This window comes from Podarcis cretensis, assembly GCF_951804945.1.
Source record: "Podarcis cretensis genome assembly, chromosome: 7".
Taxonomy (NCBI): domain Eukaryota; kingdom Metazoa; phylum Chordata; class Lepidosauria; order Squamata; family Lacertidae; genus Podarcis; species Podarcis cretensis.
Genome location: NC_137176.1, coordinates 7,060,725 through 7,077,383, shown reverse-complemented (window position 1 = coordinate 7,077,383; position 16,659 = coordinate 7,060,725). Strand labels below are relative to the sequence as shown.

The 16,659-nt window shown below is 46.3% G+C and overlaps 1 protein-coding gene across 10 annotated transcripts in view; it reads right to left on the bottom strand.

Moving 5' to 3' along the window:
* PACS2 (phosphofurin acidic cluster sorting protein 2) overlaps positions 1-13,923 on the bottom strand; it is a 59,884-nt gene extending 45,961 nt beyond the window's left edge. For 4 of the 10 annotated variants that reach the window (XM_079983507.1, XM_079983508.1, XM_079983505.1 and 1 more), the window contains exons 1-8: positions 13,768-13,923; positions 10,733-10,820; positions 9,328-9,417; positions 6,677-6,802; positions 6,260-6,422; positions 4,295-4,368; positions 3,536-3,616; positions 273-332 (exon numbers count right to left, since the gene is read on the bottom strand). In XM_079983507.1, coding sequence (XP_079839633.1) covers positions 273-332; positions 3,536-3,616; positions 4,295-4,368; positions 6,260-6,422; positions 6,677-6,802; positions 9,328-9,417; positions 10,733-10,820; positions 13,768-13,901 — 816 coding nt within the window. In that variant the 5' untranslated portion in view covers positions 13,902-13,923. The remainder of the gene's footprint in view (positions 1-272; positions 333-3,535; positions 3,617-4,294; positions 4,369-6,259; positions 6,423-6,676; positions 6,803-9,327; positions 9,418-10,732; positions 10,821-13,767) is intronic. The other 6 variants (XM_079983499.1, XM_079983503.1, XM_079983501.1 and 3 more) reach the window with 3 other exon arrangements.
* Between the last annotated feature and the right edge of the window lie 2,736 nt (positions 13,924-16,659).

Genomic DNA, 16,659 nt, shown 5'->3' with positions numbered 1-16,659 from the left:
TGCATGGGGGTGTGCGCAGAAATGCCCAGCTGAATGCAGCCTATTGTGCAAAAACAAGAGTCACATCTGTTGCGGCATTTGCTGTTGCCTCCATCCCTGCCCATCACGGTCCCCAAGAAGAAATTCAGCCCTTGAGATGATAAAGGTTTCCAGTCCCTGCTGCGAAAAGAGGTTCTGCGTTTCTGACGAAAGTGCCCTTAGCCTGAGGGATAATGCAAAACCCATGCAGAATTTAAGGAAGTTGCTGGAGACAGCAACCACAGACAGCTTACCTCGTCAGATACTTTAAACCGCCTCAACAGGGCCACGACTTTTTGCTTGAAGTTTTGCTGCTGTAAAGGTAAATGATTACAGTCAATACAACACTAAAGCACACAATCTCTGTGTGTTGAAGCACAGCGCCACAACAAACCATGCACCATTTATTCTCAGTTAATACGTGCAAATAGCTTACAAAAGGCAGGCCACGGCTGTTGCTCATTCATCTGAGGGACTGTTTAAATTCCATCCCAACTAGGAATTGGGCCAGAATTTCTGGTTCAGCTAGGACAGCCAATTCCAGATCCATACTGGAAAGAGCGTGCAAACTGCTGTCTCTGTGTCAGCAGAGATGTCTCATATTCCTCTAGTGCAATGACACAGCTGGCCATTCATTGCCCTGGAGGCTTGAGGACAAGCCCACAGAGGTCTAGCATAATCTCCCTTGTTTCGCTATTTGTTTGTGCTTGGATTCCACCATTCACTTTGCAGTTTTAGTGGAGTAGGATTAAATAATTCCTGATGAGTAGCTTCTTTTTTACTTTTTTGCCAAGAAGCCAATGAGCTCTTCTCACTCCTGATCTCCAATCGCATATATTCAACCCTAGAACTCTATGCCACTAGAAATCTCTAACAGAGGTGTATTGTTGTATTAGTTTGTTAGGAACAGTTAGCTCTGCATTTCATCCAAAGCCAGCTCCATTAACACAAATCTTTAACATTTTTTTGTTTTTTTGACTCTTAACACAAGATTAAAAACAAAGTAATTACAGAAAACAGAGTATTTTTCATCAGAACATGGTTTTCCACAAACTGACTCTACAACAAAATCTGCAACCCATGGCACACAGATGATGTCTGAAGAATATAGGTTGTATTTTTGCATGGGGACATGGCACTAAGTTACCCCTCTAGATGTCTGAGTGTCTACCCCAAATAATTAATAAATAAATTCCAAAACAATTGGAGTGTACATAAATATAAATTGCTAGCCTTCTAGCAATGTGTATGGCGAGAGAAAGAGGATTCAACAGAATGGATCAGCCACAAGGCTCCCTTCCCGCCAGGGACAAAGATTTAAGACGTACCTGGGTGAGAAATACTCTTGTCAAGAAGGGCCATGCAACAAGGACAGCCACAGGCATATACAGAGTACAGAAACACTTGTGGCTCTTGGTATAGAATGTAGTTGGGAAGCAAGAGGCAGGACTTCAAACCCCGCCAAGTGAAAGAGGGGAATGGCTTTTATATGCTTGTGAAAATACCATTTGTGTCAAAGGCATAAAAGAAGGAGATCCTTACTTGAACCCATACAGCAAATGCAACACAACAGGTCCCTAAGCCAGTGCCGGATTTACGTATAAGCTAAACAAACTATAGCTTAGGGCCCCATTCTTTTGGGGGGGGGGGCCCAAAAAAATTAAAGGAAAAAACTGGATGTACATTTCCAAAATATAGGTAAAGGTAAAGGTACCCCTGCCCGTACGGGCCAGTCTTGACAGACTCTGGGGTTGTGCGCCCATCTCACTTAAGAGGCCAGGGGCCAGCGCTGTCCGGAGACACTTCCGGGTCACGTGGCCAGCGTGACATCGCTGCTCTGGCCAGAGCCAGAGCCAGAGCCGCACACAGAAACGCCGTTTACCTTCCCGCTGGTAAGCGGTCCCTATTTATCTACTTGCACCCGGGGGTGCTTTCGAACTGCTAGGTTGGCAGGCGCTGGGACCGAGCAGCGGGAGCGCACCCCGCCGCGGGGATTCGAACCGCCGACCTTTCGATCGGCAAGCCCTAGGCGCTGAGGCTTTTACCCACAGCGCCACCCGCGTCCCTTAAATATACCAAAATATACCGTAAGATAAAAAACAAATAAAATAAAACCTACATACAGCAACAGTGTTTTGTGTTGTGTAGGCTCCTTTTAGTATGTGCAAATGGCTTTAGATACCTATTAGGTCCATAAATTACCATGTAGCATATATTCAATACAAAAAACAGTGACAAAGGACAGCTGGACATATAAAGGGCCCCATTACCTTCAGTAGCTTAGGGCCTCATCAAACCTAAATCCGGCCCTGCCCTAAGCTACTCATCTGTAGGAACAGATATTAATTAATACATCATGGGGGATTTCTCTTTCCCCCAGGTCCAAGACCCAGTCTTAAGGTGCCAGAAGTAGCATGGCTGCAGAAAAAACTCTAGCCTATGAGAACAGTCATATTTTTGTTTTGTTTTTCCAAGCTGGAGGTCTGTGCTTCAAATCCAGGGCACAAGCCAGTAGTGTCTTGTCTCCCTGGTGCATGTATCCAGATGTGTCAGAGTGTGAGCCAAGTCTCATCAAGCCCACTGACCTAAGCTCAAAAACGCTTGTTCGGAACGCTGAATGCTCCTCTGAATGTGCCCTATTGACAAAAAAGGTGCAAAGGGCACCTTGCTATCTCCATATTCTTTGGAAGGAAGAAGCTATTACTGAATCAGACTCGTGTTTAATAAAAATTTCCAGAGGGGTAGCTGTGCTACCCCAGTACCGAGGGCCTTCTGGCGGTTCCCTCGCTGCGAGAAGCCAAGTTACAGAGAACCAGGCAGAGGGCCTTCTCGGTAGTGGCACCCGCCCTGTGGAATGTCAAAGAGAAAAACAACTACCAGACTCTTTTAGAAGACATCTGAAGGCAGCCCTGTTTAGCGAAGCTTTTAATGTTTTATAGACTATTGTATTTTAATATTTTGCTGGAAGCTGGGGAAACCCAGCAAGATGGGCGGGGTATGAATAAATTGTTGTTGTTGTTGTTGTTGTTGTTGTTGTTGTTGTTGTTATTAAAACAGGACATGGCATGTGCCTCAAATTATCAGGCTTGGCTATGAAGCACCCCAAATGACCTTGGGTCAATCGCTCCAAACTAGCCTAACCCCCCTTCAAGGCAATGGCAGATCAAATGAGAGGGGGCAATTTTTGTATGCCCTCTTGGGCTCCTTGGAAGAAGGTCAGAACAAAAAGGCAACCTCAATCAACCAAAACAAAGGTTTCCTCTGCTTACGTTACTCCCCTGCCATGCATGTAACCACCCGAGTCACTTTTAGCTGCTTATTACTTGTTATAATTCTGTTCTGTATGCATTACACTCAAAGCGGTTCACAACAAAGCACGACAAAACAAAAATATGAATACAACTACTGTGGCTTTGTATTCGTCCAAACCTCATGCCATATCTAGTCCACTCTTTCATTCTGGGCAGACACTCGGTCCCAATCCACATCAATGTTAGTAAAATTAATTTCCACCAACCCTGGTTATGGATGCTGTTCTTACTATCGATCTCCACTGCTTCTTTGGCTTTCCCAACTCATACTCATCATCATCCAAATCCTGAAGAAAAAGAAACGTTTGTTATGATCATCAACAAAGGTCAAATGAGGGGAATAGGGGTGTTACAACATCAAGGCAGATGGAATGCCTTGCAAGCGTTTTTTTAATTAATTAAAATGTATGCAAACGTACACTAAGCTGTCCCAACTGTTAAATCTGTTATTTAAGGCAAACAGATCCTACACTAATTCTTTTACCATGCCAGCGGCAGCTACGAGCCCAATTCAAAGTGCTGGTTTTGACATAAACCTCTTTAAAGCTCAGGACCTCAATATCTTCTGGATATTGACCAGAGAAACCTAGCAAGACCTTCAAATCTTCATTGGAGACCCTGTTCCAGGTTGCTTCTTTGAGGGTGACTCAGAGGGTCAACTTCCTCAAAATCAACCATCAAAGAGCATCAACAACCAACTGAAGGAGTGGACTAGGGATCTCAAAGGATTGCCAGCAACGAGGGACAAGAAAAATTTCCCCAAGTCATAAGAAAACCATTTGGATCCAACATCTTGTGAGCTGGGAAATCCTAATAAGTCCTTCAGTTTCTCTTTGAAGCTGCTCTAGTAGGCTATTAAGTGGCTAAATGTTTTGAATAAAATAAATGAATGAAATAACCAGGCCACTCCCTTGCATTTATGACTTTTAAGATAATTACGAAGGGCTTATTTGCTTAGACAATACCTGTCCCTGAACAGCATCATCACTGGCTTCTTGTTCTGAAGAGAAGCTTTCATATTCCTCTTCGGAATAGTTGTCTGAAAGAAGAAGAATGATACAGAAGCAATTGGATTATGCTCTTACTAAAAACAACAACTGCACATTGGTTTAAGGGCAAACCAGGAAGAAAACTGCAAGGGCCATTATGGCAATTTCACTGTTGTTGTTTTTCTAGTCTTCTGGTTTTAATCTTCTTATTAAAACCATCTGAAGACGACAAAGTCAGGAACTGCAAGAGTTGAGGGGGGGGGGGAGTTTTGGGAAAACTTCGGTCCTGGCCTTTGCTCAGTGTTCTAGCAGAGTGAAAGCAGTCTGCGTACAATTTGGACTGAATTCAGAGAATGATGCTACTAAAGTTATGGTACCTTCTCTTGAAAATGGAAGGTACTAGAGAAGGAGATTGGGATACAATTGCAAATACAAAAGAGGAAGTCCAAAGAAAAAATATGGTTGACATTAAGCAATAACAATAGCAATTATGGAACCTATCTTGGACTTTCTTGGGCTCCATGATCACTGCAGATGATGACAGCAGTCACGAAATTAAAAGACACCGGCTTCTTGGGAGAAAAGCAATGACAAACCTAGACAGCATCTTAAAAAGCAGAGACATCACCTTGCCGACAAAGGTCCGTATAGTTAAAGCTATGATTTTCCCAGTAGTGATGTATGGAAGTGAAAGCTGGCCATAAAGAAGGCTGATCGCCGAAGAACTGATGCTTTTGAATTATGGTGCTGGAGGAGACTCTTGAGAGTCCCATGGACTGCAGGAAGATCAAACCTATTCATTCTTAAGGAAATCAGCCCTGAGTGCTCACTGGAAGGGCAGATCCTGAAGCTGAGGCTCCAATACTTTGGCCACCTCATGAGAAGAGAAGACTCCCTGGAAAAGACCCTGATGTTGGGAAAGATGGAGGGCACAAGGAGAAGGGGACGACAGAGGACGAGATGACTGGACAGTGTTCTCGAATCTACAAACATGCGTTTGACCAAGCTGCAGGAGGGAGTGGAAGACAGGAGTGCCTGGAGTGCTCTGGTCCAGGGGGTCACGAAGAGTCGGACACCACTAAATGACTAAACAACAACAACAAAATGTTGATGGGCACTTTCAGGGATGAGTGCAACTACATAAGCTTATTTAATTGAAATTCTGTTCAAAGACCTTGTCACTCGGAATTACAATTAGATAAACCTTTTTGTTGAAACGTTGAGTCTGGGGAATGTAAGCTTTTTCATAACTCTTTAAATAAACAAATAAATGGTAAGGTAAGGAATTTACAGGGGGCACATCTAGCAAAATTTGTTTTTAGAGTAATGGAAATATAATAGTTTTAAGAACACGATGCCTCATTTACGCAAGCTTGAATATGTTTCTACTCTGGAGAAGGTAAGCCATCATTTGTCAGCTATATGTTGCTGATGATGACACAAGGTGGAAACATATCTAACAAATGGAATTACATGTGTGTGTGTAAGAGAGAGAGAGTCTGTTTCTGCGTCATTCTGTGTGCGTCATTCAACAACAGCATCCTGAGTATCTGGTGAAATGCTGACTTCACAACTGAATTTTTCTAGGGTGGGAGAAGAAGAAAGGGCAGCAGGGACAAAATGGTACCTGAATCCCACAGGTAACACCTGAGCATAAGGTATGAGCAAATGACTTTCTCTATCCTCTTCCAGCCAATAATCTTCTAGTGTTGCAGTGTTATATTAACTGCATTTTCTTTGGCATATATTTTGTACACATTTTTGGCTTCCTGTACACTGCTGCAATACTTTATAATGCAAATGTTTCTTTAAATGGAAAAAGGATTATATTCAAGAGCAGATTCCCAAATACCCATTGCACCCCAAAAGTTGTCTCCACAACATTTCATCATCAATTGGCAAAAGGTGCAGAAAGTAAACTTTTTACAGTTCTGGAGATACCTGCAGACTTGATTTTCTGGCTCAGGTGTATAGCACTATCTTCTTGATCTATTGGTTGACTGGACAGTGAGAAGATCCAGATCTCTGCTACTTTGACTGCAGTTTCCTTGATGCTGCTGAAAAGGTTCAAAACTTGGCCTCCTTCTTTTGGGTGCTGCAACACCTATGAGACACAATGTCTGAGAGAGAGTGTGCTTACAAGTTAACACCCTATTTCTTACCCACTTTATGTTTGTTGTCAGAAAATTGGGGTTGGCTTTTACGGCCAAAGTCCCTACAAGTCCGCTATCGGTCAGAGATAAACACAACATCTGAAAGAACCTTAGCAATGCTTTTGCAATGTAGCCTTACAGAAGACCAGAGAAAAAAGTATGTTAACACCCTTTATGTTAGTGAGCTATACAGAGGGGCACCTACCTCCACCATGTTCACAGATCCCATTGCCAAAGTTTTGTAACCCAGAATTGTTCTGTTTTTATACCGTTTCCTCCTCTGCAGCATGATCTGAAGTTTGTTCCCTTCTCTTTTCAAGAAATGAGGATACTGCAAATAAAACATGTAAAGGTTTAATAATAATAATAATAATAATAATAATAATAATAATAATTTTCAACATCTACATGCAGCTGCTGGGAGAGATCATCAGGAGGTTTGGGCTGGGTGTTCATCAGTATGCAGATGATACCCAGCTCTACCTCTCTTTTAAATCAGAACCAGTGAGGGCAGTGAAGGTCCTGTGTGAGTGTCTGGAGGCGGTTGGAGGATGGATGGCGGCTAACAGATTGAGGTTGAATCCTGACAAGACAGAAGTACTGTTTCTGGGGGACAGGAGGCGGGCAGGTGTGGAGGATTCCCTGGTCCTGAATGGGGTAACCCCTGAAGGACCAGGTGCGCAGCCTGGGAGTCATTTTGGACTCACAGCTGTCCATGGAGGCACAGGTCAAATCTGTGTCCAGGGCAGCTGTTTACCAGCTCCATCTGGTACGTAGGCTGAGACCCTATCTGCCTGCGGACTGTCTCGCCAGAGTGGTGCATGCTCTGGTTATCTCCCGCTTGGACTACTGCAATGCACTCTACGTGGGGCTACCTTTGAAGGTGACTCGGAAACTACAACTAATCCAGAATGCGGCAGCTAGACTGGTGACTGGGAGCGGCCGCCGAGACCATATAACACCGGTCTTGAAAGACCTACATTGGCTCCCAGTATGTTTCCGAGCACAATTCAAAGTGTTGGTGCTGACCTTTAAAGCCCTAAACAGCCTCGGTCCAGTATACCTGAAGGAGCGTCTCCACCCCATCATTCTGCCCGGACGCTGAGGTCCAGCGCCGAGGGCCTTCTGGCGGTTCCCTCATTGCGAGAAGCAAAGCTACAGGGAACCAGGCAGAGGGCCTTCTCGGTAGTGGCGCCCACCCTGTGGAACGCCCTTCCAGCAGATGTCAAAGCGATAAACAACTACCTGACATTCAGAAGACATCTTAAGGCAGCCCTGTTCAGGGAAGTTTTTAACGTGTGATTTTACTGTATTTTTGGTTTTTATGGAAGCCGCCCAGAGTGGCTGGGAAGGCCCAGCCAGATGGGCGGGATATAAATAATAAATTATTATTATTATATTATTATTATTATTTATACCCCGCCCTTCCCAGTTTAAAAACTGGGCTCAGGGCAGCTAACGGCAAATAAAAACATTGATTAAAATGCAACTTAAAAACAGCATAAAATACAACATAAAATGCAGCATCAATATCAATAAAATTCTAAAATTCAGGGGTCATTGTGGGGGGGGGGACCCAGTCAGTAGACATCGAATGATCACCAGGGCTAACTGGCCAAGTTAGTCCTACTAGGGCCAGCAAGGAGACCAGGTAAGAATTTAAATGTGGGGTCCCAGAAAGGGTTTCTTCATAGAAGAGCAAAGGGAATAGAGGATCAGGCTAATTCAAATTGAAGACCAGGCAGAATAGCTCTGTCTTACAGGTCCTGCGGAAGGAGATCAAGTCCTGCAGGGCCCTAGTCTTGTGGGACAGAGCATTCCACCAGGTCGGAGCCATCACTGAAAAAGCCCTGGCCCTGGAGGAGGGTAGTCTGGCTTCCTTAGGCCCCAGGACCTTCAAGCAATTATTATTCATGGACCTTAGGATCCTCTGCAGGACATACCAGAAGAGACGGTCCCATACGTACGAGGGTCCTAGGCTGCATAAACAGGAGGATATTAAGTTCACCTTCTCAAGGAAGCACCTGGAAAGGCTGTCAGGTGGTCTCTAAGAACCCTGAGATGAATGACACTAGACTTTAATATTATTAGAGCCTTCACAGAAAGAAGAATTGGGCAAGGAACAAGCCTAAAATACAGAATCTCTTGAAAAAGCAACATATTGTTACTTTTATTGGCTAGTTTTATGCCATATTGAACCACAGCTACTGTGATATAGTTAAAAGTGTTGGTAAATAATACTGCACAGAAATTTGATGGAAGAGGTTGGGAGATGAATCAGCAGCCATAAATGAAAGCTGGTTCTCCACCTATAAAGAAATAAAAAAAGTGGATCCCTCTCTTCTAAAGGGTAGACAGAGTACTTTGTATCCTGATCAGACTGGATGATAAATTAGTTCACTAATTTATTAATTACATTTACATCCCACCCTATCTTATCTAGCTTCTTAACTAGTGCATCCTTTAAGCATGGGACCCCTGACATGATGCATGCAGTAAGAACTGCTCTCAGATTTGGTGCCCCACCAAGGTTATTATTATTATTATTATTATTATTATTATTAAACTGGTAGGCTGTTTGGAAGGGTTGCCTATTTGAATATTTGTCTGGATTTTAGCCTGTGTTTCATTTGTTTGTGCCCAAGGCCGAAGAAGGCTGGGAACCCCCGTTCTTAATTCTTCCACAACACCCTAGATATCCCAAGGCAAGCTGCTAGCCTCTTCCACCTCTACAATGCCGTGGGATATCAGATGAAGCAACGAGTCATTTTTTCATTTCGGTTTTTAAAAATATGCCCTAAATTAAGCTGCTTACAGGAAGGGGCAGGAGGGAAATATTAAGGATTCCTACATTACCTGCAGGGAAAAGGACAGTGCAAGTTCTGTTTCTACGTGCCCACTGGAATGCAGCATAATTTCATGAGACCGCAATATTCGCTTTGAACCCTGCACAGAAAAAGGAAAACAGATCAGCTATTGTTAGTCAGTAATCACAGATTTGTAGAAAGTGTCACTACAGACCAGGGAAGGGCAACGGCGGCTTCCAGCTGTTGTTTGATGACCTCTTCCACTGTCCGTGACTATTGGCCATAGTGGCCACAACAGCTGCAGAGGCACTGACCCCCCCCCACTCTTCCCACAGACTAATGTCCAAGTTAATGCAATTACTGGGCTATCGAGGGCCAGAGCACACGGAAACACCATTTACCTTCCCACAACAGTGATACCTATTTATTAATAATAATAATAATAATAATTTATTATTTATACCCCGCCCATCTGGCTGGGCTTCCGCAGCCACTCTGGGTGGCTTCCAACAAAACATTAAAATACGTACAGTAATGCATCAAACATTAAAAGCTTCCCTAAACAGGGCTGCCTTCAGATGTCTTCTAAAAGTCTGGTAGTTGTTCTCTTTGACATCTGGTAGGAGGGTGTTCCACAGGGCGGGTGCCACTACCGAGAAGGCCCTTTGCCTGGTTCCCTGTAACTTGGCTACTTTCACTGGCATGCTTTCAATTCCCATCACCCCTGACCACTGGTCCTGTTAGCTAGGGATCATGGGAGTTGTAGTCCCAAAACATCTGGAGGGCCGAGTTTGCCTATGCCTGCCCAAGAGGCTCAGTGGTTTAGACCACAGCGCCACCAGGGCCGTCTTTAGCATATGCGCTGGCGTGGTGGAAAGATCCACCCAGCACCCGCAAATTTAGTTAATTTTGCGTGCACAGCGCCGTTGAGAATGAAAAGCGCCACCATTGTGAATGACAAACACCACCACTGGTGCGGCACGTCTTTGGTAAGTGAGCACACAAAGTCGAAAGTCCTTTAGTGAAACAGTAGGTATACATTACAGTAATACCTAGGTATATATGTATTTTGTTTTTCTAGCTTGATCAAAATTATTTATTATTTCATAACAGGTAGATAGTTAAGAGCTTAGGCAGCGGGTGCCCTGCACCTCTTGCACTCCCGGGTCAAGACGTCCCTGAGCGTTCCTTTCATGAACGGCGTAACACCTAGTTAAGATTATGTGAACAACTTTGTTTCAAGAATTAATATGTACAATTCCCAAAAGGCAATGATATAAATTAGCATCAATTCTGTATCAATAGATTTCTCAGTACCCAATTTGTAGCATGGTATATTAATGAAACCGTTTTTTCTCACTAATAAACCACACAACTCCCAATAAATAGTATATTAGCAAGCTCAATCGTAAAGCACCTCCTTAGCTTATTATACCTAGCGAGGCTTGCATTACCTGCATTTTGACTGCAATTACCACAGAAATGAGATCTTTATCCAATTCTTTCAATACAATCAGTTTCTTCAAAGTCAAGCTGCACAACCTGCAAATTAAAAACGAAACAAAACCGGTGATATTGGGGGAAATAACTGAGGGATTGGGGAACTGAGCCGAAACTAAAAATCAATTTCACAATGTAATATCATCAGCAAACAGGGTTACTGCACTGACCACCCCTAACTCTAGATTGTTTATGAAAGAGATAAAAAGCACAGGTTTCTCTATTATCCATTTATCCCTGCTTCCTTAACCAGGTCCTGATCCACAAGAGGACCTCCCTTCTTGTTCCCACGCCTGCTAAGCTTATTGACTCAGCAAGGTATGTTTTTCAGAAGGTTTTTTTTTTAATGTACAAGTGCACTGGGTCACCTGGGTCACCTCTATTATGAATGGCCACTATTTTTGGCTAGCTGACAATGATGGCTTAGCCACACGAACCTCACCTCACTCACCATCTGGATGAGAATGGAGAGGAGAAATAAGGACCAGAAGCGATGCCACCAACGGCGATGCGCACAACTGGAGGTAGTCATAGAGCAGGTTGTCACTGATGGTGCATCTCCTCAAAAGGTGCATTTCCCCATTATTTATGTTAAGTGTCAAATTAATATGTTTAATTTCATAATGTGAAGATCTAAGGCTGTTAATGTTTAAGTTAAATTTTACAAGAACTGTGAGTTGGAAAACCGTTAAAAGGACATTGCAATGAAATTCAACCAAGGGGAAGCGAGGAAGTCACTTAACAATGTTAACAAGTGTAATTTTCAATAAGGTTATGATTTATGTTTGTTTGTCTTATGTGTTTGTTTGTTTGTTTATAATGTTGTGAAAACCAATAAAAAAAATTTGGGGGGAAAAAAGAAAGGTGCATTTTCCCGAGCAGGAGCAGATAAGTTTGAAATGAGCTGCTTCAAGGACCTCCAGGGGGGCAGTCGAATTTCATACCAGTTTCAGAGCAATCAAGGGTAGTTTCCTATTGCAGCACCGGGGAGATCTTTCCCATGCACAGACCAGAGAGCAGCCAGAAAGGAAGCAGCATTGAGAGAGCCTCTGACTGACCAAACCCAAAGGGTGCTCATCAATGGTTCCTCTTCATCCTAGGGAAGAGTGACTAGTGGGGTGCCACAGGGTTCTGTCTTGGGCCCCGTCTTATTCAACATCTTTATCGACTTGGATGGTCAAAATGGTCAAAGGCCTGGAAACGATGCCTTATGAGGAACGGCTAAGGGAGCTGGGCATGTTTAGCCTGGAGAAGAGGAGGTTAAGGGGTGATATGATAGCCATGTTCAAATATATAAAAGGATGTCACATAGAGGAGGGAGAAAGGTTGTTTTCTGCTGCTCCAGAGAAGCGGACACGGAGCAATGGATCCAAACTACAAGAAAGAAGATTCCACCTAAACATTAGGAAGAACTTCCTGACAGTAAGAGCTGTTTGACAGTGGAATTTGCTGCCAAGGAGTGTGGTGGAGTCTCCTTCTTTGGAGGTCTTTAAGCAGAGGCTTGACAACCATATGTCAGGAGTGCTCTGATGGTGTTTCCTGCTTGGCAGGGGGTTGGACTCGATGGCCCTTGTGGTCTCTTCCAACTCTATGATTCTATGTGACCGTAATGCCCAAGAGCCTAACGGTCAATGCTATAATTCCATGGAAACTGGCTATAATAGACATCAAAACCACTGGCATGTATTCAATTGCAGGACGAACTGCACAGAACATGCCTGCAGTGTGCACATATCTAACACTGGCACATACTAAGGGGTATCAAAAGTTTACAAATTGCCACAAAGGTTACATTAAGAGCACTAACATCCAAAGAAAAGGAAAAGTTGCCAGGGTGGGGAGGTTTATACGCTAGTGCCTTAAGCATTCTTTCAAGCAGTAAATAATAAAGGACAACAGAACAATTCTATGATTCTATCGCCCTCTCTTTTGGTCTGTGGGCCAAACTACATGTCACCTGAACTGCCATGAACGCAGCTGCTGACATGCTCCCTTTTTTTTGCTATATAAATGGCAGCAGCGGGGGAAGCCAGAGCATCCTTCGTTCTCCCTTCTGCAGCTGGACAAAAAGGGCTCTTTGCTTTCCAAAGGAGGCCTCTGGCGATGTCAAGAGCAGTTTGCCTTGAAATGCAAAGAGCGACTTGGGAAGCGAGCTGGGCGTCCGGCTGGGGTGGTGCAGGGAGAGGGGAAGGCTTCCAAGCCTCAGGCTTTTTCCGGTTTTCCCAGTAGTGATGTATGGAAGTGAGAGCTGGACCATAAAGAAGGCTGATCGCCGAAGAATTGATGCTTTTGAATTATGGTGCTGGAGGAGACTCTTGAGAGTCCCATGGACTGCAAGAAGATCAAACCTCTCCATTCTGAAGGAAATCAGCCCTGAGTGCTCACTGGAAGGACAGATTGTGAAGCTGAGGCTCCAGTACTTTGGCCACCTCATGAGAAGAGAAGACTCCCTGGAGAAGACCCTGATGTTGGGAAAGATGGAGGGCACAAGGAGAAGGGGGCGACAGAGGACGAGATGGTTGGACAGTGTTTTCGAGGTTACCAGCATGAGTCTGACCAAGCTGCGGGGGGCAGTGGAGGACAGGAGTGCCTGGCGTTCTCTGGTCCATGGGGTCACGAAGAGTCGGACACGACTAAACGACTAAACAACAACAACCCTAAGGCAGTGTTTCCCAACCTTGGGCCTCCAGCTGTTTTTGGACTACAATTCCCATCATCCCTTGCCACTGGTCTTGCTAGTCAGGGATGATGGGAGTTGTAGTTCAAAAACAGCTGGAGGCCCAAGGTTGGGAAACACTGCCCTAAGGCAGTGTTTCCCAACCTTGGCCCTCCAGCTGTTTTTGAACTACAACTCCCATCATTCCTGACCACTGGTCTTGCTAGCTAGGGATGATGGGAGTTGTAGTCCAAGGTTGGGAAACACTGCCCTAAGGCACCGCGCCCGGCTGCGTTCACACGACCACCGCGCCGGCCCCGAGGCGGGACTCACCTGGGGACGCAGCTGGGGCCGGAGCCGTCCCCCTCCCAGGCCGCGAACAGGTTCATGGGCAGCGGGCCGCCCGGCGCCGCCATCCCCCCCCCGCCCGGGGGGCTGCCCGGGCGCCCGCGCGCTTCGGCCGCCATGGCTGGGTCCTGGCCGAGGGGATGCAGCGAGCGGCTCGCCTCTCCGGCCCTTCCGCGCCGGCGCAGCAGCAGCAGCGGCGGACCTTCGCCCGGGACGCGCGTGACCGGCCGCGGGGGGCGGGGCGCCGGGCGGGTGACGTCACAAGAGAGGCCCCGCCCCTCCGAGACGGGAGGGAGGCGGGCGGCGGCGCTTGGTCCGCCGCAGTGCCAGAGGAGCAGAGGGACGGCGGCGGCTGCTGCTGCTGCTGCATCTCGCTCCTTCCCTGCGAGATGCCCTTGCGAGATGCAGGCAGGGAGTCGGAAACGCTGCCCCGATGTCGCCTTTGCTTTTGCACTCGGGGAGCTCGGGTGCCCGGCTTCCCCGTATTGTATGTCGTGCAAAAAAAATAAAAAAAAAAATATAAATAAAGCACTCTAAACTCAATCAATCAATCAATCAATCAACCTTTTTATTCGACCGTCAGTCAGAGAAAAGAATACAAATACATTTGTCACTACACAGTTAAAACATCCAAGAAGATTTTAGAGCCTAAAGGTAAAGGTAAAGGTACCCCTGCCCGTACGGGCCAGTCTTGACAGACTCTGGGGTTGTGCGCCCATCTCACTTAAGAGGCCAGGGGCCAGCGCTGTCCGGAGACACTTCCGGGTCACGTGGCCAGCGTGACATCGCTGCTCTGGCGAGCCAGAGCCGCACACGGAAACGCCGTTTACCTTCCCGCTGGTAAGCGGTCCCTATTTATCTACTTGCACCCGGGGGTGCTTTCGAACTGCTAGGTTGGCAGGCGCTGGGACCGAGCAGCGGGAGCGCACCCCGCCGCAGGGATTCGAACCGCCGACCTTTCGATCGGCAAGCCCTAGGCGCTGAGGCTTTAACCCACAGTGCCACCTGAGCCTAGCCAACACTAAAAGGGCTAAACAGATAGCCCCATGTCAATACAATCAATTATGGTCTTGCGACGCTTAAAGGCTAAAAAAAGAAATTTGGCTACCAAGAAAGATATAGCTCTGGTGACATTATTCAGCAAGTATAAAAGCTGGTTTTCTCCGGGTAGGAAGCTAAATTGACATAGGAGTGGGTCTATAAAGTTTTGTCTAAGCTCTGCATAAGAAGGGCAAGTCAAGAGAATGTGTTCGGTGGACTCAACCACACCGATAGCACAGTGACAGGTTCTCTGGGCTTATGGTACTCTAAACTGAAAAACACATCCACGAGTTTTATTTATTTTTTATTGGTTTTCACAACATTTTAAACAAACACATAAGGCAAACATAAATCATAGCCTTAATGAAAATTATACTTATTAACATTGTTAAGTGACTTCCTCGCTTCCCCTTGGTTGAATTTCATTGCATGTCCTTTTAACGGTTTTTCCAAATCACAGTTCTTATAAACATTAACAGCCTTAGATCTTCACCTTATGAAATTAAACATATTAATTCATCACTTAACATAACTAAAATCCTAAGGCAATTAAGTATCTGCAAGCTGTTTTCAGTTAATTTAACTTAACATATTTAACTAAGTAATCATTAAATTTAATCCACTCTTCCTGCTCCTCCTCCTCCTGGTCGCGGACTCTCCCTGTTAGGTGAGTTTTAAGTGCCGCGTGAAGGTTCAGCCAAGGACTGCCTCTTCCATCTAGGAAAAGCGAGCGCAACTCTGGACCACTGAGCGCCGGATCTTGCTGAAACGGAATTCTCTGCATGCACCCGATTTTTGCAGCAAAAATGCCAACTCTTTGCTGCGCCCATCTGCGAAGTGCTAAACACCCACGACGTGTCTTTTGCGCCCTTTAAAAGTGGCCAGCGTGGTCCCCTGGAGGGAGTGCCGAGTCTTCCTTCAAGTTTCCCCCAGGTGGCTTTCGAAGAGGGTCCGACAGCTTAGTGGAGGCGGGGCGAGAGAGGGCTGTGGGTGGCTACCAGCCCCCACGGAGGCTGCGCCCCACGGAGACGGCTTGCTGGAGTCCAAGGAGGCGAGGGTTGCTCTCCCACCTGGATCCTGCTCCAGGGCATAGCTATCAGCTTTTGCCTTTTCTTGTGAGGAATCCTATTTGGAATAAGGGAATTTCCCTTTTAAAAAAGGGAAACGTTGACAGCTATGCTCGAGGGTTCCCCACTTGGGGCATCTGCTCAGCGGGCAGGAGGCTGGACTGAGTGGCCCTTTGGCCGGAGCAAAGGGTCCCTCGGCTTATGTCTGCTCGAAGCACACTGACCCGACCTCCCTTTTCCCTTTCCCGACCGCTCCATCATAACATCAACATCTTTATTTGTAACTGCCTTTTCCCCCCCGGCAGGCACCCCAGGCGGCTTACAAGCGCCTCGTCCCCGCTGCTTGCCGAGCCGCCTTCCTCCCATAGCTGTCAACCGTCCCTTATTCGGCGGGAAACTCCCTTATCCCAGCGCCGTGTCCCGCTGCTGTCCCTTATTGATGATGTCCCTTAAATTTCCTGGGTTTCATGCTCGGGAGGGAAGCAACAGCTTGGGGTCCTCCACCTCGAGAGAGAGCGCACACGTCTCTCCCTTTCCCCCCTCAGGGGCACATCGTGAGGAGACGGGTGGCGGCAGGCAACCCCTCTTGCGAGTCTTCAGCCACGCTGCCAGGGGAAGCTGGAGGCAGCAGTGGCGGCAGCGGCTGAGGAGGCGGACTGAGGGAGGAGGAAGAGGAGGGGATGGGGAGGGACGCAGAAGGGTGGCACTTCAGCGGCCACCTCGGCGCCGCAACCGCCTCATGCCGGGCTTGCGGGCGAGAGTCTCTCCC